Source organism: Falco cherrug, chromosome 8, assembly GCF_023634085.1.
Source record: "Falco cherrug isolate bFalChe1 chromosome 8, bFalChe1.pri, whole genome shotgun sequence".
In the NCBI taxonomy this organism is placed as follows: domain Eukaryota; kingdom Metazoa; phylum Chordata; class Aves; order Falconiformes; family Falconidae; genus Falco; species Falco cherrug.
The window spans coordinates 36,767,253-36,790,216 of NC_073704.1; the positions used below are offsets into that span (position 1 = coordinate 36,767,253).

Sequence of the window (22,964 nt, forward strand, 5' to 3'; positions counted from 1 at the left end):
TCAGGCATCATTTCACCTCTTGGTTCGTTGAGCCCAAACCCCAGCATATGACTGTGAATAAAAATCGAGGAAAACATTTAATTTCCAAAAATGCTAGAAGTGTTTTGATTGTGTTTGTTTCTTGAAAGGTTTAGAGGCGAGGGGCTAAGGGATGGAGCCAGGCGTGGTCCCCTGCGTGCTGAGCTCTGCAGCTCCACACAGGTCAGGTGCCTGCATCTGTCTCCCACCCTGAGAAGTGCAGAGCAATGGGCCCCTGTGCCCACCACATGGCCTTCATGTAGTTTCTGTCCTTCTGGAGATGGATTGTGGTAGTACAGTAGGTGTGTTGGGTGACTCAGTCTGAAGGCTTCTGTAAATGCATTGTCATAGTGGGTTTGGGTAAGTTTGGGCAAGGGCGAGCATTAAGCAGATCATTTTCAAAGGAACTGTTGTCTTTGTGCTTGGGAAGAGAAGTGGCGTAGCTGGACAAGAGGATTCTGTATCTGCAGCAGAGGTAGCAGATGGCAAATGTCATGAGAGCCAGAATGCTGGGGCTGTGTCTAATTTGAAGCTTGGCTGCAGTCTGTTTTGCAGTCATGGATCTATGGGAGCATATCCCTAACCCCTCCAGGCTTAGGCATTTTGGGTCCCTGGGCTGGGTGAGGAGTAAGGGCACCACATCCCATCCCAGCTCCATTTAGGGTTTGGACAGGGTGCTCCCATGGACTCAGGAGGTGAGAAGTGATCCCAGGTTCCCCTGGTTGGTGGGACCCAAAGAACAGCAAGGCTTAGCCAAAATCCTTTGAAAAACCAAGATCAAGAACATCACCTGTTTGACCTCCTTAAGTACCACAGCAATTAGAAAAAGATAGGAATGAAAGGCTTTAAGGTTTGTTGTGTTGTGGGGTTGATTTTTTTCAAATAGTAAAAAAAAAAAAAAAAAAAAAGGAGGAATTGGGAATGATTGAAAACAAATGATGGCAAGCCAGGAAAGAGAAACAGGAGGAAAATGTTGTCCTGTGGAGGAAACGACCATATGCCACATCACCATGGTTTTTAAATGCAAAGATAAGAGTCACAAATGATATTCACAGCTTCTGAAAGCATACCCACAGAGTTTCACCCATGGAAATCATGCATCTCTGAGACTCCCATTTAAAAGTGTAACAGACTCTACTGATGCATGTTGTAACTTGCTTGGAAGAAATCTATCCCTCCCAGTGATGCGTGGTAGTTATTTACACCTTCCCAGTGTCTCAGGGTACTAGTGGAGATGGCATTGCTCAGTGCTGGCACAGGGCAGAGAGATTGTTCACAGCCGGGATATGCAGTGGTGTCAGCGCAATAACTTAGGAGAACAGGTTATTTGTAACAATTGTATTTCAGATTTTTGGTGGCAAGTGTAACCTGGCAATCCTGACTGAATTGGAAGTACTGAGTGGGTCACCAACACGCTGCTGGGGTACTGATGTACCGCAGGGACCACACAGCTGTTGCTGTGTGCCCTCCCTCCTCTGGCACAGGGTGGGATGTCTGTCAGAGGAGGAGAGCTGATGGGGCTTCACGTGTAATTGTACAGGCTTGATGTGATTAGCAGAATACAAGTGCTCTATTAATGGCTTTATTATTATGGCGATCCTGCCTGCTCTTGATACAGCGCATTTGAAGTATCACTTCACATTTCATGTATTTGTGTCGCTGTGTATGGGATCTCTGTTTGGTCCTCGCATGATTCCTCAGGTAGATTTTAGTTCATGTGGCATCCCATCCCTGCCCCAGCCCTGCTGGTTTTCTTACACAGAAATCACGCCAGCTAAATGCTGCAGGGAGTTTTGACCACCAAAATGCGGTTGGTCACCATAATGCAAAATTCCTGGTGTTAGACCTCCACTGCCATCCACAGGTGGGCTTTGCTGGTTTGGAGAGGCCTGAGGGTTTAGCAGATTTTGGTGCAGAGTGATGAGAGGTCACTGAGACAACAAGCTGGGATTGCCAAGTTCTTGGTCCCGTCCAAGTGAGGAGAAAAGGCTGCAGTGCTGAAAGGCTGGCACTGCTCGTGTTGTGACCTGCGGGATTCACAGGGTTATCCTCTAACCCTGAGGAAGTGTTAATTAGAGCAAGGAAGAGAATCTTAAATCCCTAAAGCTGCTGCCTGCTGTGCCTGCCCCAGCTGCCCCTCTGTGCTTGTGGAGGGGCACGGGCAGCACCGTCACCGTCACCTCCTGGCCTCTCCCAGCCTCGTCTATCCAAAAGCCTAAAGAGCAAGAACAGGCACCACCCAACTGTTAATAAACTTATTAATAAGTAAGTTTTACCTCCCTTAACATTGCCCAGTGAGACCTCTCCTCCTGGGCTGCAGGTTCCCTGCCTGTCGGCAGCTGGTTCTTGCAAAGTCTGATGCTTTGCTCTCTTGGATTTGCCTCCCCTCTGCGACGAGGGAAACTCTGGTCACGCCTGAAGCACACATTTCCCTCTTAATCGTCTCCTGCAGACAGCAGTACATTTGGTCAGACAACATAGGCAGAGTGTAGTTTTTCCTTCCCTCCCGGCCCCCCATGGAGTAGGGAAGCTAATAAATACTCCTTGTCTCAGCATCCATCTCCTGGCTGTCTTTGGGGAACGTGAAGGCTTTGCAGTGCCTAAAGAGGGATTGTTATTCTCCCCAGTGTGTGCAGGGAAATGGCTGCAGGAGTCTGTAACTCTCCCGAGGTGACAGGCTGGCTGGGCAGGACGGTGGCTTTGCGCGGGGCTCGGTGTGCTGCCACTGCCCCCGTGCCTGTGGGCTCCCTGTGACGCGTGCTGGTGCTGAGCACGGGCCCTGCTCGGTGGGTACTTTCTGTGCCCCTGCGCACACCAGTTACGTTAAAGAGCCTGGGCTGCGCAGGTCATTAGTGGCACTTGTGGTGCCGCTTCCTCAGTCTAGGAAACTTACCCTCTCTGCGCACTTTGTACAATACATAGATACCTATATATCATATGGTCAGGCCAAATACTGCCACCTCAGCGTACAGAAATCATCAGCCCGTATTGGGTTTTTTGGGGTTGTTTTGTTTTTTCTTTTTGAGGTGCATTGTCACCTTTCAGAGACCTTTGTGAAGGCTCAGGGGAAGCTGGAGACGTCACAGACCTCCCGCGCTCCCCCGAAAGGCTGCGGGCTGACCCTGCTCACTTGTGCAAGAAGGCTGTTGTGCCAAATGTCCTCTGCGGATTTCACCCCTGACACAGCAGTCCTAACACATTTCACATGTTCTCACGTTACTTGTGCACAGACTGTGAAAAAGGATTTGTGCTTAATAATACGTAGGAAAATTGGTACTAATCATACTAGTGCCTTTGCCCCCTTCGCTCCCCTTGCCTTCCCCTCCCTCTGCATGGAAGTGATGCTCTTACTAGTTCATACTGTCCTTGCCCCCGCCAGTCCCGACTGCTATTTCCCTCTTCCCTGTCCTTTCTCCTTCACATATTTTGCACTTTTCAGCTTCTCTTACTCTTTCTTCCCTGCTAAAACTACAGGCAAACCCACAGCTAAAATTAGTTTCTGACATTTTCTGTTTCTGATGAGTTTTCTTCAGCAAGTTATCTTCCTTTCATATGATAGGAAGGTAATTTTCTGATGGGACCCCAGTTTTGTGTTCAGATTGGTATCTCGATCTCATCCTCCCACCTGCAAAATGTTGCAAATAAGTTTTCTTTATTGCTGTGGCCACAACATGCATAGTCATAATTGCTATTTTAAAATGCAACTGTAAATTATTAAACCTGTGGCTGAATATTTTGGGGGGGGATAGTTGGGAGGAAGGATATTGATTTACAGTTATTTTAGTGGTGAGAACTGAATGGTTCCCCAGCAGCAAAGCCAAGGAGATTATGGTGTGTGGAAGAAGAAATTTTCGGTGCACCATATTTTTCTAGGGCAGTGCATTGTGCTTCATACCAAGCGACAGAGAACACTGTATCTTCAAATCAGCTTCTGCAGACAAACTGGATTCAAAATAATTAGCTTTTATTCATTACTGTAATAGAACTCTTGAGGCATTCATTTGTTTAAACCTAAAAATCTGCTGAAGTACTGTGTCTGTATGCTGCTTCTAACAACCTGAATATCCAGCACCTTTTAAAAATGTTTATCAAGCTTTTGGCTGTATTTTTCTCTCTACATAGATACCATAGTTCAGGTGAATACACGGTCGTGTTTGATTAGGAGATGTGTTAGAGATAAGTCACTTGCAGGGAAAAAAAGGGTTTACGTTTTTTGTGTATAAAAATGAAATTTGTAGGATGCATGGAATTTCATTCTTTTGTGGTTAAATGACTTACAAGAATATGTTGGAAGCAAAGGTAAATGAGTGCTGATTTTGTTTGTACCTCCTGAAATACAAAAGGATTCGGTGTATATGGTCCTGGTGAATGACGCGTGATAGATTATAGCGAGAGCAGTCAGAGCAAATGAAATTGTAATGGAGTTCCTCTTCTGGCTGCAGGAAATAGCTGTTATTTATCCTGTTTCCTAAGATGCTGCATGCATACTACTGTTTATTATATACTTAAAAATCCCGTGGCAAGTCAACAATGAATAAATGAACTTAAAGCTGTTACAACACCCTCAGCATAAGGACCGTAAGGCAGGATATTTTTCAGCGTGCTCCTTCCTGGGTTTGGCTGAGGCGTTTCTGCAGAAATGCTAACCTGGATAGTTCAAATGAACAGTTTTGATTCTTTGTCCTGGCAGGTGTACGACGCAGTCCCATGCTACAGCGAGTGCAATCAGTATGCTTGGGTAGTAGAACCGTGGTCTCCGTGCAAAATCAACAGTGAACAAAACTCCCTCCACTGTGGAGAAGGAATACAAACAAGGAAAGTCAGGTGCGTGAAGACAAAAGCACAGGTACTCCAGATTAAAAAGAGCTGATACATACTTGCATAAAGCTGCAGTATCTGACAGCGAGTACATTGCTGAGTCCAGTGTCTTTCAAATGAAAAGAAACGTGTTTATGTGCAATGGTTTACAGGAAAAGCATCTCAGAGATGCAGCCTTGTGTTACCATCAAGACATCTTTCAGGAAGGCATGATGTTTAAATTAGGATTCTTCAACCTAAATGCCATATATACATAAAGCCCCCTGAGGTGCAAAGCCTTCATATTTTGATTTGCTAACATTTTCCCCAAGTAATGGAACTGCAGGCACCGGGGTGGCATTCGTTATTAGGGAATACTTGTCCCCAGGCATGGGGAAAATGCTGAGTTATTTCCAAATGTTCGGATGTTACTAGCAGGAGCACAAAGGTTTGTTCTTGCTGGTTGTCATTTTCTGTTTGTTCATCTGTCAGCCGATCAAAGTTAAAATCCCTCTGTATGAAGTTTGAAATGTTTATTTAAAGTGGTTATTGAAATCTGTGACTAACAAAAGCATGTCGTGTGTGTAGCTGGTTTTGATTGGCATTAATATGATTAATTATACTTTTTGACCAGTCGTGCTGCATATAGCTATATTGGTTTACGTATGGGGTACTACATGGAGTCAAGCATGTTGTTATCCAGCACTTTGGTAGTATGCTGATGATCCTCTAATGAAAATGTCTGTTTTCTGTGTAGGTGTGTGAGTACTGCTGAGGACCACAGAGGGGAGACAGTGCCCAGTGCACTGTGTAACCAGGCTGAAATCCCAGATGTAATGCAGAAGTGTAGCCTGTACTGTCCCAGTGAGTGTGCAGTGTCTGACTGGGGACAGTGGAGCGAGTGCCCGCAGGTAGGCTCTCCTGCTTCTGTCTCTGTGGCAGTGTTCCTCGCGCATCAGTCTTCTCTGTCCTTCAGCTGTTTCATGACAGCGATTTTCTAAGAAAGCTCATTATTTTCTGAGGGATGGATCCTGCCAGCTTGGTTGAATCTGGAGATACTTATATTTCTGCGGAGACTCAGCTATAGTTAGTAAAACACAGTTATTGCTGTGACAGTTGATTCAACACATCTTTCTGCTTGGTCTATGGGAGAGGGGCCCCCCAGGCAGAGCAGGTGAAGGGACGAGCGTTCCAGCTGCAGTAAGAGCTGTCTGTGTTATGAAGCACTTGCAGTGCAGAGCTCTGTGAGCGATGCACAACTGCCGTAACAACCTGTTGGTAAACCATGGTGGTCACACTCCTCTGAACAGGTCTTAGGCCTGAGGGAATGACAGCTCTCCCTTCCCAACAGACACTATTTCTGTCTGGCATCTCCTCCTCCTCAAAACCTTGAGGGAAGATTTGAGGCAACAGCAACAGAAGGGCATGGCAGCAAGATGCCTGAACAATTTGTCATGTCACAAAATACTCGAAACTTTGTGAATTATGCAGGGATTCAAGCCACTGCCAAGTGCTGTGTTTTCCTAAGCGTGCAAGGTGGAAAGAAGCTGCAAATGCTGTCTTGTGAAAACTCTCTGACCTCAAAGCACAGAATTTCAAACTTATTGTTTCTTTCTGATCGGTGTTGAAATAGGTGCCAGGTTTAATCTCAGGAGTTTTTTTAATAGACTTGCTTGATGTATTTAAGTGACAAACATATATTCATTGCCACTGTGTTAACAGGGCCATTATCAAAAGTCTGAGTGGTTATTGGACAGGTATTTATACTACTGCTGACACAGGTAATTTCCTTCCATAATATTTTGTGTAGCGTATCAATATACTCAGTAAGAACATGTCAAATAAAATCTTGTGTTTCATTTCCTGCATTCACCGCCTCCTGAGCAGCATAGCTTTGATGAAGTATAACACTCTTGCAACTGATACAGATGCTTAGATACCTTTCGAAGTCCCACTGTGGTTAGGCTGTTTCTTTGCCATTGACTTTTTTTTTTCCCCAGAGACAGATTTTCTTCATTTTAGTGTGCCGTAAACTAATGCAGAGATTGTCAAGGCCATTGGGTATTTTTCAGGTGGCAGTCACTTGGTTACGAAGCACTGTGTGAAGCTTTGAGCACCCTGGTATTCTTAAGATACCCTGAGTTCTTGCGTGAAGGCTCCTTTTTGGCAACCGTGAAGCTGCTGTAGCCCACAGAAGCAGGAAAGGGATGCCCGAGCCCGTGGGCTACACTCATTCAGGCAACGCAGCTCTTGGCAGTCGCAGGGCCGAGAGCCACAGACCCTGTGTCTCCTTGTACATCCTTGTGCCATGGTAGATGTTAATTTATAAATGTGAGGGCATCTGTATGCCAATGCAATTAACTGAACAATATGTTTTCACAAGCTGTTCTGCAATGCTTTGTTGCGAAACTGAGATGACTGTGTGCTGATGGAGCATGTGTTTAAATAGTTCTGTCCAGATATGGAGCAATAAACAGCCTCAAGTTTTATGGATGGATAAAACCTTCCCTTTGACGAGTTTACAGCAGCCCTGTCTCCCTTTTATAGCTGCTTTGGCTATTTGTGTTTGGTTTCAGAAGGGGACCCACCACACAGCACACTTCCTCCCAGGCTGCACATGCTTAACGTCTTCGAGGCCAGTGCTGGGCTTGCTGTGAGTGCAGAATGACTGTGCCATGCCAGGGGTGTATCTGCAGCACGTGGGGGTACTGGTGTGATGGGGCAGGGACTGGGGGAAACGTGGTGGCCAGGAGTGAGGCGTTGCCAGCAGCAGGGTAAGTAATGCGGCCCTCCGTCTCCTGAGTTGCCACTAGGCAAGGGGGTCACTGAGAACGGCCACGAGCTGGTGGACATGGTCAGTGTTGTTACAAAGGCAACGGAGCCTACGGAGGATCCTGTTTTATCTGTAAGGGAAGAGCTATGTGTGGTCAGTTGAACAGCTCCACTGGCTGCAGGTGAGAGCTTGGGTCTGGACCTTGCGTGGAGACCCTATATACAAACACCCAAATATAGGAGTCTGCATCTAGAGCCAAATCTCACGTTAAATCTTGCGGTCAGACCTGTTGTGCCCCCAGCCTTCTGTCAAATGTTTTCCCATGGAGCCCCAGAAAAATCACATCCCACATCAGTAAGTTTGCGTGTGTAGAACCTCTTGCTCATTAGGGCTGTCTGTTTAATTGTATTTGAGGGAATTTTGCTCAATAGCTGGTATGCTCATGTGTGGTTTCTGATTCATGCCAAACTGGAAGTAAGTGCCTGTCTTCCAAGAATGTATGAAATGCTTTCTGAATATTCACTGAAAATTGTTTTTTTAAGTATGGCTCCTTTCTCTTCCCCATTGTAATCCGAAAAATTTGAAGGATCACATCATATTGCAATGAAAAAGCAAAACCATACATTCTGGCTGCTCTTTTTCAAGTATATTTACATTTCATATCAAAATAGTTGGCAGTCTTAGTTGTAGCACTCTTGTGAGGCAGCTGCCAAAGATCATTCCAGGAAATCTTCCTGTATCTCTGGTCATGTTTGGCTTGCTGGAGATAAGGAGGATTTATGAAACTTGACAAATTCTAGTTTGTAAGAAATGAACAATCACAATTTCAGTTTCATCTTTGCCGCAGTAGCTCTTTGATTTGGGATATTTACCTAAGGTTTTGGTCAGGTGAGAATTCTTTTCCAGTCGCTTTGGTGTTCAGCTCATATTTTACAGTGTTGATAATAAATTCATCCTGCTATCAGAGTAACTAACTCTTATCAGCTGCATATAAAAAGGCCTTTTAGATTATCCAGTGTACCTTTTGTCAATATGTCATTGTACTCCGGATACTTTCTAGGGTATTACTCGGTTTTATCTTGTAGCAATACTCTTCCCATGTGAATTTTCCACTTTCAGGATGGTAAATGAGCCTGAATCATGTTGAAATCAATGAGTCATAAAGGTGGTGACTGCTTTGTCAATAGGAAATATTTTCTTCGATATTTCTTTCTACTAAAATGTTGTACTTGTTCTACCTTTTTTAGCTGCATTTCCCTTTTAAATATATGTGTTTCTAAGGTGGACTTTTCTAATTTCAGACTCTCCCACGATGCTTTTACGTATATTTTCCAACTGAACTGCATTTTTTTGCATCGTGATTATAGTGCTATTTAACACTGCTACACATAGCTAAATTTTAGGATTTCCTCTAATGGCACAGCTATGACCCAGAAGTGCAGGTGTCTGAAATGTAATACCTCAAGGTTACTTTGGACATTTTGTCTCTTTACTGGATTCAAAGATCTCAGAATTACTGATTTCAAGCTTCCCTATTATTCTCACATTCTCTATCGTGAGAAGTAAATTCGGAATGGTTTTCCCTCAGATTGAGGACTGAGTTTTGGCTCATAAAGTTTTGTTCTTTATCGCTAAGTAACATCCATGTAACTTAAATATCAAGGCTTTAAAGCCATTCAAAATAACAGTTTGAAGCTTGTTAGAAAAAGCTAGAGGAAAAAAATCAAAAGCAAATTAGGCTGACTTGCATTTTGCTTCAGAGATTTCACATTCATTTCAGCTACAATAGTGTGTTCAGTCAGACATCATCACTTGATTGCTCAAAGACCCAGCTAAACAATCTGGAAACCAAAATCCTGTCATCTCTGTTACATATTCAGTGATCCACTAGCATGTACGTCCTGCAGTGTCTCAACTATGTATTCATCTGACTTGGAAATGTAATTAATTGACTGCAATTGAATTCATCAAAGCATTCTTAAAAAGAGTTAATATGCGAGTTGTGCTACAAGTCCCTGAAATAATTACCTCAAATTTATTTTGTTAGCTCTCTGTGTCGTGTGGATAGCTGTCACAGCACCCGTAGCCGATCCGAGTGGCCTCCTTGTTTGCCTCAGTTGTTGGCATTTCTAGCAACTAATTCCAAGAGGTTCAAAATTAGTTAATTAGAGGAGGTTACATGTCTAGTGAGCGAGAACAGCTGTCTGTTTCAGTGAGCATTTTCCTCATGGATCAATAGCGATGTACAATGCTCAGGACTTGTGACAATTGAGTTATTATTCTCTTGAATGCCGGGGGATTGCAATAACTGATCGTATTAAAAGTGGCACCGGGCACTACAGCCAGCTCTCAGGTTTTGCATTGACTTTCATGGCAGATGCAAGTGGGAGTCATTAGAGTTTGGAAATGCCAGCTGGAAGAGAAACTGTGGAGTCCTGTAGACTCTGAGCCTCCGTGTGTTACCAAAGTCTTCATCATGACTAGCACCTTTATAAGTAGGTTTGCCAGAGGACCTGCAGTATGGAGGCTGGATTGAAGAATAGAGTTTGCACGGAGTTGTATTTCTAACCCAAGAGATAATTTATGTAGGTCAAGCATAATAATTGTGCTGGTCTAAGGCTTTCTGGAAGAACATGCACAGCTCCTTATGCATAGCTATGATTTGATATTGGTTTTTAATAGCTTTATCAAAAAGTTGGTAACTGCTGCATTTTTAGATTAATTTTATTTTTATTCATCTTCATTCATAATGATTTTTTTAAAAAGTAATGGTTCTATATGGAGGCAGATAAGGTTTCAGAACCTAGGCACATCTCAAAAAGAAAATCTATGCAAATGCATTTTCATTTTAAACGACTGCTCATGTTATTGTAAATGGCTTGTTAAATTGTTACAAAACGTCCACATTGGCATGAACAATATAATGGTTCATTGCATTCTTAAAAATAGTCAAATCCTGTTGCTACCAATGCATTTGCCTTAGTTTGTGGCTGTATGTTTCCGTATGAATAGCCAGTTAAATATAATGTGGTCAGCTATTTATAGACCAGTGTGCATGATACAAGCTGTTTGATAAATTAAACAACTTAAAGGGCTCTCTAATGTGTTACAACCTTTGTGCTGTACAATTATAACACATACGAAAGCTTAGATCAGTGGACAGCTTTTGAAATCCGTCCCAAAGAATGTCTAATAGTGTATATTAACATGTGATATGTTAACAGCTCTTACTCTGGACCTTAGCATACATAACCTCGCAGTTTTATTTTATTTGATATCCTTCTCTTCCAGAACAAAATTTCTGTGCTTTGTCTGTTTGGTTATTGTCTGGAGGAAAGGCTGGGTACATCCTTTGTGTATGTTTGTGTCCCTCACTTTTTATGTTAGCTTAAACTGATGACAAGTGGTCATGGTGGGAAGATGTGATTGGCTAAAAGAATTATTATAAAATGTAGTAGTTACTAGTGCCAAGAATTCCTCCATAGAATCAAGATGATGGCTTTTATAATTTCTAAATGGTCCTTTGGGAAAAACTCTGATTCATGTCTACCTTAACATTTTATGTACCTCTCTTGCTTTAAAATATTGTGTTTCTGAAGTGGTTTATATAATCTGGCCTATAGATCCCTGGCTTTAGCTCCATTTTTTCACACTTCATAGAAGAGGATAATGGATGAGATTTAATACAGTAGACTGAGGCGGAATAGTTATACACATAAAGAAACTTACTGTGTCTGTGTATGACCTCCTACTGCTGTAAGCTATTGATGTGCAACCTGAGCTAGGTCCCCGCTATTACTTCTATCCAGAAATTAATTCCATTCCTATCAGTGATTCCAAAGGAAGCACATGCGTGAATTACACACCCCATTGCTCACAGTCATCAAGTAGGAATCTGGCTTAAATCCAAGAAACAACATAGTCTGTAAAACTTAATGGCCAAACTGAGTTGGCACCTAACCTTGAAGATACATCGAGTTCTCCAGGCCTCTGGTGTTCTACCTCCGTCATCACAGCTACCTCCATTTCATAAGGACTTGTTTCCTCTCTTATATTTATGGCCAACTGGGACCCATATTCATTGTCCTTCTTTGATCCATAAATCTTTAATCTGTTTCTAGTCTGGATGGTGTTGCAAGTGGGTTTCAGTCGTCCAGAATAGAGGCAGAATTTGAAAAAAAGGTTTTCCACTTGCAAAGTGGGCACTAAACTCTGATGGTCCCCAGGCTTTCAGCATGAATTACTTGTCCATCCTGGTAGCACCAGCCCTCTGGCAGAGCAGAGCCTCACTTTCCTGGAAGGAACAGGGGAAGGTGCCGAGTCTCCACAGTTGCTCTTACTGTAGTTTGCTGGAGATGTCCCTGGAGCCGAGACCCAAGCAAGAAGCTGAATTTCACCCCACCTTCTTTTTTTCTTTCTTCTACATGAGGTCTGTGCAAGAGTTGCTCGATGTGGACCCCAGCATGGATCAGCAAGCTCTGTGCATGTGGAAAGCTTCAGCACCTGCATGGGGTTCTGCATTGTGCTCAGTTCAGCCATGCCCTGGCTTTGACACTGCCTAAATATATCTTAATAAATCATTGCAATCTAAGTCTATCGCCTTGGCTTTCGATTTCAGCCTAAGATTTGCTGTTACGCTCAATTCTGCCCCCTTGTAATGTACCAGATTCTCCAACTATGGAAGCTAGTTACAAGATTTGTAACCACAGGCATAAAAATAAGCAGCGTGACCATAAAGAGATGATCTCAGAAATACAAGTCAGAAGTTAAACTCCCACTACAGAATGCTCCTGTTGCACCTGCCTTTCTGTTAACAGTGTTGTTGGGTGCCCCTTTTCCTCCTTCCTTGTGCTTCCACTGTAGAAGAAATGTTGGGCACAAACCCATTGTGACAACTTCACAGGAGGTAACGGCTGTCTTAATGTAAAAATATTTTTTAAAAAAGCTCAATCTATGGTCAGTGAAATTAGTAGTTATTAATAGAATGGTAGGAAGTAAAACAATGTCTTTGGAAGTATAGCATCTACTCATCGGAAGGGGGAAGCTGTAAATGAAAATAATCCGTAAAGGATTGCTGAATCACAGAGAGTTTTACTTATTTAAAACTCCCAAAATTCTAGATTCGTGTAGGCTTGTGGTAAGGCACTTGGATGCCTAGTTGGGTAGAGCAGATCCAGTCTTGATCAATGTGCCTTCACTAGTTCGTGTGGAAGAGTATTTGAACAGTCACGTGGTTTTTGTCATTTTCTTAATTTGTGAGAATATTTGGAATCAACCCGTTCCATAATCTTGCCCAAATCTTAATTAATTATGTGATATTTTTTACTTTAATTAATCAAGTAATATATCTTGGTTTTGCTGCCTTATCTATAATATTAATAACTGCTGTTTCCGGTCTACCTCCTAAAAATATAATTTGCCGTTGGTGGTGATTGGTTTTTCTCTCAGTATTTTTTAAGATCCAAATTCAGGACTAGATAGATGTCATTAGCAGTGATGGCAGTAGTGACAATGGTGACATAGTATCTTCCTCCTGCTATGCAGCTTACACACGTCTCTTCATTATTGCTTGTTAATAACCTTAGCATGTTGCCATTGGGAACAATCCCTCCTCTGTAACTGTGACCATTCCCATCCTCTAAATGACTTTGAGTCTGCCAAGCCATTCCTCAGCCTTTGCCACATTGTAAATATTTAATTTTTCAAGCCTGGGATTTTGCAGGGGTCCTGTGGGAGTTGTGGACCCGAGCCCACTGAGATTCCAGGGTAGCTGGATACTCAGCTCCCTTTTGCTCCTTTGAAATTCCCAGCTTTCATCTTTTTCTTTGCAAGTCATTCCCTCCTGCCGCTTATTCAGTTCCATACATATTTGGCTCAATTTTTTACATAGTTAACTTGAAAGAGTAAGGCCAGAAAATCAATTATAAAACTAAATTGACTTCTCAATTGACGTAAAGAGAAATTCGACAAATAATATTACAGGATATTAGTTACAGTTTGCCGACTTTGAATTTTTGCATGTTTCCCATGTACTCAGCTTGATTAAATGAACACTTTTCCTACAGAGGTTCTTTATTATTCAAAACTGGTGAAAGTGGGGAGCTTATCGCATTGACTCTGACTTGTGAACAACGTGGCTCATCAGCGCTGTGAGAACGCTGGTCTCGGAGCCGCAGTAAACCAGTTGTTTATTTGGATCCTGGCAGACACCAGATTTTGACCTGTTGGACTGGTCTGCTACCCACTGGGAGGACATCTGAGAAGGAAAATGGTCCTGCTAGCTCGGGAATCTGGGGGGCTGTACGACAGTGTGTGCAGCACTGAGCTGCATCAGTGCCCTCTACTTGAGCACAATGGGATGCAGGCTAGGCCGGGGCAGGGGGGGAAGACTTTTATTAAAAGAATTTACTTATCTGAAAATGATGCATATTTTCTGTCTGCAGGTTCTTATTTTGAAGGGAGCAAAAGTAGGTATTTCCGAGATGGCACAGACTTAACTTCTGTCCCAGCATTCACTGATTTTTTTTTTTCTGCCTTTGGTAACATAATGCAGAGAAACATTAATTAGGAGTAACTACTGGGATACCTTATTTGATTTTTTTTTTTATTTTGTTTGTTTTGTTTTATTGGCAAATCATTTAAGTTATTAGTGTTAGTTGTGAGGTTGAGCAATCAGATTAGTTGTGGAAAAGCCAGCAAACTGTTGGTATAACATAGGTTTAATTTTCAGATAATTAAGAGCAATTGGGTATTTTAGATGACTATGGATATTCGAATAAGATTACCATTTTAAATTATTTGACAAGGTGTGTGTCAGTAATAGGGACATAATAGAATTTCTTTCACATAGTGTAATTGAAGGGAAAATAGGCCCTGGCTATGTATTTTAAGACTAGACCAGAGTTTTTTTCCTGTTTGTCCTGATATGTATTCTGTTTAGTTATGCTATTGTCTGTGCAACTAATCCAGTTTACAGAAGTCTGAGATCTGGGTTTGTGCTGCAATGCCATTACGTTTCTCTTTAATATTCACAATACAGGAATTATCCATACTTTCACCTGTGCAGGCAGTTTGTTGCATGATAATAAGCCTGTGGTTTTAAACTGTTAGTTATTTTTTGTAATTAAAGTACTCTGTAGAAAAATCATGGTTTAAATTCCCAAGCTTTTATGAAAATGTATTCGTGCATGCATTGGGTTTTTTTGTTTTCTTTGCTGTTCCTGAGCAATCTTTAGTCCTAATGAGGGACTGTTAGGAGTTAAATAGGTCATCTTGTTTGGGAAATGGCTGTGAATACCTTTAGTAGGGATTTTTTTCCATTAGGTTTGCTGTGACCACTTCCATGCAGCCATTCCCACTGTACCAGATTATGGGAAAGCTCTGCGGAGTTTCGGTGGGTCAGAGCCCCTGCTCTTGGGGCTGCTTTTCTGTTCCAGCCTTGCAGGTACAGAAATCACCCTGGCTTCGGGATAAGCTTATTGACACTTTGTGATTTCATTTAACAAAACAAAGCAGCAATCCTTAGTGCTCTTCACCTTAGCCTTGCCTGGTGTCACAGACGTTTAATCTTTGGTGCTGGAACTCCTTCCTCCTGAAACAGGAAAAATTCTCCTTGGCACGAGAAACAAGCGCAACAGCTGGGGTTGGGGCAGTGGCACCACATTCCCCATGGCCCAGCTAGTGCTTATGCTATAGCCTCGAGTTAAATAAACCAAGGGAAAAACTTAAGAAATGTGTAGGCAGAGCTGGGTGACACCTCTGTGTGACAGCCAAAGAGAAGAGCTCTCTTGCGCTGCAGAGGAGGGGTGAGCAGGGGGCAGCTGGGGGGGATTTGTGGGGATGAGCAGATGCTTTCCTCTGCACAAAGGGGATGTCTCTTGGAAGGCTGAAAGCGTTTGGTCACTAAGTCTGCAGCAAAATGGAAAACAAAACAGCCCCATGCCACAATGCTAAGAGAGCGAGGATGGGGGGCTGCTGAAAACAATTTTTGTGCCTGTGATATACAAACACAAATGAAAAACTGCCTCAGTTGGTTCATATTTACATACAAATGTAAACAAGCAAATCCTAGTTTATGGCCACTCGGACATCAGTATTTGTATCACATTCTTTGAAAAGTCATCCTGTCTTGTTGTCAGCTTCATAAACTGATAAGCAATTACAAATATCCCTCCTAAACTGAAAGCTTTGCTGGAACATCAGTTATTGCTTAAAAAAAAGCATTAATTGTGCCAGAAATCCTGTCCTGTTATTCAGTGTTATGGCATTTTACTAGAAGGCTTGGAAAGAGGTGGAAAGTAGAACATGGCAAAATGGCACTGTCTTTGTGCTGTTGTCCCCGAGGATCCTTAAAAAAAAAAAATACAGAAATAAATAGTATAGGAGTGCCTAAAATAGCCAAATCAGGGTGGACAAAAGATGACTTTTAGTAACATCGATCCTTACCTTTGAACCGTATTTCTTTCACATGCTTTTAAGTATCTTTAGAATGGCAGTGTGATTATATAGTGTCTTGTTATGGCCATGGATGTGCATGTAACAGCCGCAGGCGGTTGGTATGTGTATGATTTACAAGCGTCTCTTGTACTGTCCATCACTCTTCTATACAGGTGTGTGATCCGAATGTTATGCAAACCCGAACTCGACAAGTGCTAAGGTCTTCTGTCAATGCAAAGCCCTGCCCTGAAGATTCACAAGTGAAGCCATGTATTCTTAACCAAAATTGCTTCCACTATCAGTACAATCTCACAGGTAAGTATAACTTTCCAGTATACTCTTAGAATCAAGTGACAGCAATTACAATACACATTAAATTGACGTTCTGCTTTTCCAAGTATCTCTGTATAAAAGATTCAGCTCCTTAAAGGCTTTCTGCAGTTGTATTTTAAGTTATGTTTGCTTGTGGTGATGGTTAAAGCCTTGACATTAAAAGATGTTACATGTAGTCATCACTGATTTCAAGAGTTAATTACATTCTTGAGTTTTTACAGGTTAGTGGACAAATGCACAATTTTTGTATTTAAGTTGTCATTGCAGGTACACTGGAAACAAAACAGGTTAAGTGGGATCTCCTCCTTTTGGTGGGTTATCAAGAGAATTAATTACAAAAATCCAGTTAAAAGAATGTCATCCGCGTGATTCTGGTGAAGCAAATAATATGAAGAAAAGTTGGGTTTGAAGCAATATGGGTTGTGTGGGTGGGTGTAGGATATTCAGAGCAAAATGCATTATTTAGGACCTTAGAAGCAATTAGATCTGCTGCAAACAAACTAACAAAAAAAAAAAAAAGGGAGGGGGGGGGGGGGGGAGGGAAAATTCCTTTCGTTTTGACCAGCTCACATAAACGAGAAAAACTGAGAGAGATCTAAGAGGAGTTTGGGGGCTGGTGGAAAGGGAGAACACAGCAGGATAAAATATCTGAATATAAACTCAGCCTGTTTGAAATAAAAGCCACAGAAACACACAGGCAGCGAGATGATGCCTTTTTTATCATCACATTTCAGAAATACAGAACATTTACATGTTGATGTTTATCAGAGGTGGAAGACACAAAGTTAATAGGTTTTCCTCTTGTATGCTTCCTATTTGTTGGTGGTATATGGAAATTGTAGTTGTGTTATGCTTTTTGTTTGTTTTAAATGGTGTTTTAAGGCTTATTTCAGTTTAGTTGTATTCTGGCCATCATAATTTCAGACAAGTAATATGAATTTTCTTCTACTAGAAGCACTGTTTTTATTTCATGAGTATAAGGGCTTAGTTTTAAATAATGGAAAGCTTTGCCTTGAGACAAGGAATAGGTGAAACCAGAGTTACGCTTCAGAAACTTCCCCAGCGACTTTATCAAAGTGAAATTTTACTTCAGACAATACAGTCTTGTAACTGTGCCGACTGGGTTGAACTGATACACTTTATCAGCGTCTAACAGTTTTCTGTGCACTCTGATGTACCAGTTGCGTTGAGGGGATATCTGAGAGCAGAGTGAGTGCTTCCTCCTCTGAGAGGCTCACTGAGGTTTAAGAACTTTATTTTGTATGTGTTCTTGTGTGTGGGATGCCCTGACACGGGGCAGCTCTGCCTTAGGCGAAGGTAGCCTGCACGTTGAGTAAAAAGCTGTGAAAACCGAATGACGGTGCTGACCCGCAGCACAGCATCTTTTGCTTTGTGTCCGCAGGCTGGAGCGGGTGCCAGCTGGGTGCCAATGCCACCTGCGGGCATGGGGAGCGTCGCCGCCTCCTGAGCTGCCAGCGCAGCGACGGGGCCACCGTCAGCATGCAGCTCTGCCGGAGGGTGAGAACGGTACACACGCGTGCATGGGGCAGGGGAACACCCGGAGTGCTTTGTTTTGTTTCCAGAAAGCTGGTGCCTTCTGGTCCACAGCAGGACATGGTCCATAAATAGGGGAGAAGTTGTGTTTGGCACTGGGAGTGCAGCAGTTGAGTGCTTTGGGGAATGAAGCATCCCCGGGGGGGTTAGTGGGTGGTGTCACTCCTCGACTCAAATGTGTGGAGCACAGCTGCCAGCCCCGCACCATCCCGGTGGCTCCAACAAAGCTGGTGCCCAGGGAGATTGCCCTGCTAGAAGACTGGGATTGTCCTTTCAGAGCAAGACCCAAACGCTGAGGGACTTGACGTGAAATGCTTCAACACTGAAACCGCTTTCACCAATTGCACCCTTGGCAGAACTCCCCGTGAGCAGTGATGCCGGTGTCACACCGCAGCCGCTGCCACTTATCGTTTGCCTGGCTTGGCAGGAGGCGGCCGGGGGCCTGGGGAGACTGACACCTCCGTTTCCTTGTCATCTCACAGCTTCACCTGGAGAAGCCCGTGCAGATGAGCAGCCGGTGTGTGGTGGGGTGTGCGGTGGACTGCCAGCTCTCAGCGTGGTCAGCCTGGTCGCAGTGCTCCCACACGTGCGGCGCTGGTGGTGAGTGCCCCCTTGCCTCCTTCCCCCCCACCCCTCAGCAAGGTGACACAGGCAGGACCCCCAGCCCCTGGCAGGCTCACACAACCCTCGAGCAGGGGTACGGCGCGCGGGGACCTTCCCCAGCCTCACCGAACCCTTCAGATGTGATTTGGGATGCCCTCAAGGTCCTGAGGTTTTTTGTTTTGTTTTGTTGGGTTTTTTGAACAAAGCAGGCTATTTTCAAAGTATTCTGAAGTGAAAATGCAACTTAGGAAACAAGTAGACAGATGCCTGGGGGATCATTTTATTAATTCAAACTCTCAGAATTCAGTCATAGGAAACATTAACCCCTGGGACAGGGGGAGTACATAGAGCTAGCAAAGAGCGGGGGAGAGCGACGGGATTCTTAAGGAACAGGTACATAAATACAAATCTTCTGCTGAAGTTACTTTTAGTAACATAATTACATCCCGTTGAAGAAAAACCACTAAACTATTTTTCATCGTTTAGTAAGTGCCTCTGTCTCCATCTTGTATCCGCAGGTCTCTGAATGTATCACTCCAGTAACTCCAGCAAGTTTTTCCATAGCCAGTAGTGCTCACCAGCATGCAGAAAGTGAAAGGATTAGGACCTTTTTTTAACTTTATATGATTAAAACCCCCTTTGAGTATTGACATGAGGAAATGTGTTGAAGGTTGTATTCAAAATAAGCTTCCCAGGCTTCTGACGTGCATTAGATGTACAGCTAATGGTCTTTAAGATTCAAGAGCCATAATGTATATTTGAATCAAATTCACTTAAGGTCAAAAAGAAAAAAGCTCTTAACTTCCATAAAGTGATTTCTTCAGATGGATTTTAGAGATCAAAGAATGTTACAGAAAAAGCTTAATATTTGGATTAGTGATGTTCTTTCTTTGCCGAGCTTTTAGCCCTTTTGTAAAGTAGTGCTTTCTTAACAGAAATGAATAATTCATGGCCAGTGTTTTAACAACACACTAGGAATACTATTAATTCCAAATTTTATTTTCTCTTCAAAACCCAGTTTGAAGCATTAATGCTCATGTTGCTGAATAGACTTACATTATTTTGGGGGGAGTTCAATTACTTACTAAAATAAACAGAGTTATGGTGCAAAAACAGGTGGTAACTTCTTTATGCCTTTTAGCATGCTTAAGATGCAGCTCACCTTAGATAATGCCTGAAGGTTTTTCCACCCTGAGCTCTTACATTGCTTAGTTTGCGAAGGGGTGTGCTGGATAAAGGTATGCCTTGTATTCTGCCCCTGATCCTGACATGCTTGTGCAAATCCTAAAGACTGGTTGAAGAGCTGATGGTTGCCAGTGCATGTAAGGAGCAAACAGTTACTTCAGTGCCCTAAATCGAAGCCGGGCTTCTGCAGAGGAAAACTGGAAACATCTGTGCACTGCTGAAGCAGACCTTCGCGTGAGTGTCCTGGCTGTAGGTGCCAAACCTCATTAAGGCTGCTTGAACCACACGGTCCAGCTGAAGCTCAGCTCAGTCTATGGGTCATCTTCTGGTCCTTAGAGACCATAACTGTGATATACTGCTGGCTGGAGAGCTGGCTCATACTGTTCAGGCTGTTGTCGTGTACAATCTAAAAGTTGGAGATACCGTTTTGTGAACCTACAGCAGCTAAGCAGCTGGGAAATCTGACTTAACAATTATATCATCAAGAAGTCAAGTTTTGCTCAGCCCTTCTCTATCGTTTGAATAGTTTTGCAGGAACCCAAGACTCTTCTGAATCTCATCCCAAAGCATGAACATCAATGAAACAGAAGTACTTTGCATCCAGGTTATTCCAAGTGCGTGGTTTATTTTGCTGCAGCACCAGTCCTGATCTGGGTTTTGCTGCAGAAGCCGTCAAGTGTGGAGCTACTCTGATATCAAACGTCTGTGATGGAGGGACCTTGGCACCTGTCCTGTGGCTGTGGCCTTTGTGTGGTTCCAACAACAGAAATACCATCATTTCAGGATCTTCACCCAGTGCCAGTTGATTATAAATACTACTTGATGATGGTATTAACAGAGAAGACGTTAATTATGTACTCATCTACAGGTGGTACTTCACAGATGAATCGAGTGAGGGTTTCCTACCTGAAGGTTCATAGGCTGCAGTACCTTTGAAATCATCATGAGTTTCTCAGAGGCGTTTGTGAGACTAGGATGAAGTGTCCAATTAGAGAGGGAAAACCAAAGGATGACAATAAACGAGCTGTGGGAATTGGCTGTAGTAAACACTGATTCAGCTTCCCTTTGCCAAATAAGTAATTGTGCACTGCTTGATAAAGCTAAAACGTGGGCCTTAAATGCACAGTTCTCAGAAATAATTCACAGCAGACCAGTTGTACGCGCCGTTACTGGCTCCCCTCACAATAATATTCTGCTTTTCTGACTTTTCTAGGAGAGCGTGAGAAGGGCCTGCTGAAGTACCATAAATGATTCCAAACATTATTTAAATATCATTCCGATCAAATTTTAATATTGCCGGATTTATGTTTTCATGTGTTTCTTAACTTGAGCATTGTTGCTAACATTTTTATTCTGTCCAACTCTTCCAATAGTGGTTTGCTGTGATATATTTTAATGGATGGTACCTTTCTCTTGCTCAGCTTTTATTTTATGGAACAATGCATTTAAACATGAAGCGGCACTGCTGTATATGTGGCACTGACAGCTAATACGGTACTGGTACAGAGCAGCCAAAGGCGAATATATTGATTTTTATAAATGATGATGAGTAAAGTAGATCTCTCTTTCCTGCCTGCACTGAGCCTACGGAGATGTGTAACTGATATTTGCCTGTTGCAGCTGTAGTTCTGGGCAGCATCTGTTCAGGATGCTGGTTAGGGCTTTAGGCTGACGGTGGGTTATATATTAGGGTTCCTCATATCAGTTGCTGTACTGCTATGAAAAGATGTATAGTACTGCGTTAATGGATGGTGCTCCCACGGCCTGAATCAGAGTTACTGGGAAGGTGTTTGGTAAGGATAATCCCCAGCAAATTGTATTTCCTTTGTTAAGGCAAATAAATACATGAGGATGCTGAATTTTTCTGCGTAAACGTTTTCCAATCCCATATGATTTCTCCCAGGTTGTCTTAACAGGAATGCTAAATAGTATAAACCCACCTAAACCCATGCTTTTCCACTTGTAAAGCTGACTTCATCTGATAAATTATGGGATTTACCGGAATTACCTAGGGCTGAATGCACTGCCATGCCTTGCACAGTCCTCAGAGCCCGGGAGTGACCGTAGCAGGTTGCAGAGATGTGCACCCCAACACCAGACTGACCTGTGGGATGGAAAGGATGGGGACAGGGATGTGCACGACTGAAAAATGTGGTGGTTACATTTTCCATTGCTTCAGTGCCAATTTGGGAAAATATTTTTGGTTTTGCCTTCTGAAGAAGAAACTTTCGTGACTTTTTCTCGCTTGCTACTCAAACTTGGCAAGGTCCAGTCTCGTGGTGCTGGAGACGTTGCTGGAAGAGAGGCCACCAGAACCTCTCCCTGAGCTGTGGATGCCCCAGTGCCTGCTGAAGGGACTGGCACTGGGAAGGAGGGGAAAAGCCTCATTTATCACCAGTCCCGTTTGCTTGTGACTTGACCTAAGCTGACCTTCAGAGCTTTATTTAAGTAACTTGAGCCATGCTCTCGTCTTGTGGTTGCCTGATAGGGCTGTTTTCTACGCTCTGCTCATGCTCATCAAACAGATAACGACGTGTCAGTGATTTTGACTGGGATGAACTCTAGCAGGAATTTTAATCATCTTGGTTTCAGCCGCAACACATCACTTTGTGGGGATAAAATGCAAGGAATGGCAATGGATTTTTTGGGGTAAAAAATCTTATTCTTCTGATTTGAAAATATGTTCCTATGTTTATGAGAAGAAATTTTAGCTGGTGATGCAAAACAGAATTTTAAGTGACCAGCATTAACAAGACTAGCCTCTTTTTTCCCCCGTTTCTAAACTAAAGACAAATTTGAGGTTATGGAGAAATACTTATTTTCAATTTTCATCACACGTTCTCTCTTAACCTTTGTATCATTTAACACTGCAGAGCAAAGGAATCAGAGATGTGGCCAAATCATTGGGAAATTCACTGGGAAATTAAAGAAATAGCTAGGATTGCTTTGACCCTTCCAGAGTTTGTATTGAAAGCAAATTAATTTCAGACATGGTGAGATTCTGTTCTCTATAGGCAGCAAAGGATAAGGTATTTAAAAAGTAAAAACAGGGAGTTTTTCTGCTACTTGGATGGTAACTGAGCACCTAGATAATGTTGTGGAGTGAGAAAAAGAAATCAGATCTTGCCAAAACTCACCACAGTGCTTGGGCAAAGAAAGATATCAGTGGAATTTCTTTCTTTCTTGACTTATTCACAATATACAAAGAAAGCGAAAGGCTAAATGAGTCAAGCACCAGCTGACCATTGTGAACGTAGTGAGTTTA

General features: G+C 42.8%; 1 protein-coding gene across 1 annotated transcript in view; it reads left to right on the forward strand.

The window, feature by feature from the left end:
* Positions 1-22,964, forward strand: part of THSD7B (thrombospondin type 1 domain containing 7B) — a 270,043-nt gene that overhangs the window by 229,800 nt on the left and 17,279 nt on the right. Inside the window, exons 16-20 of the mRNA XM_005433182.4 lie at positions 4,709-4,842; positions 5,573-5,726; positions 16,198-16,339; positions 17,760-17,875; positions 18,394-18,511. Of these exons, the coding sequence (XP_005433239.2) occupies positions 4,709-4,842; positions 5,573-5,726; positions 16,198-16,339; positions 17,760-17,875; positions 18,394-18,511 (664 nt within the window). The remainder of the gene's footprint in view (positions 1-4,708; positions 4,843-5,572; positions 5,727-16,197; positions 16,340-17,759; positions 17,876-18,393; positions 18,512-22,964) is intronic.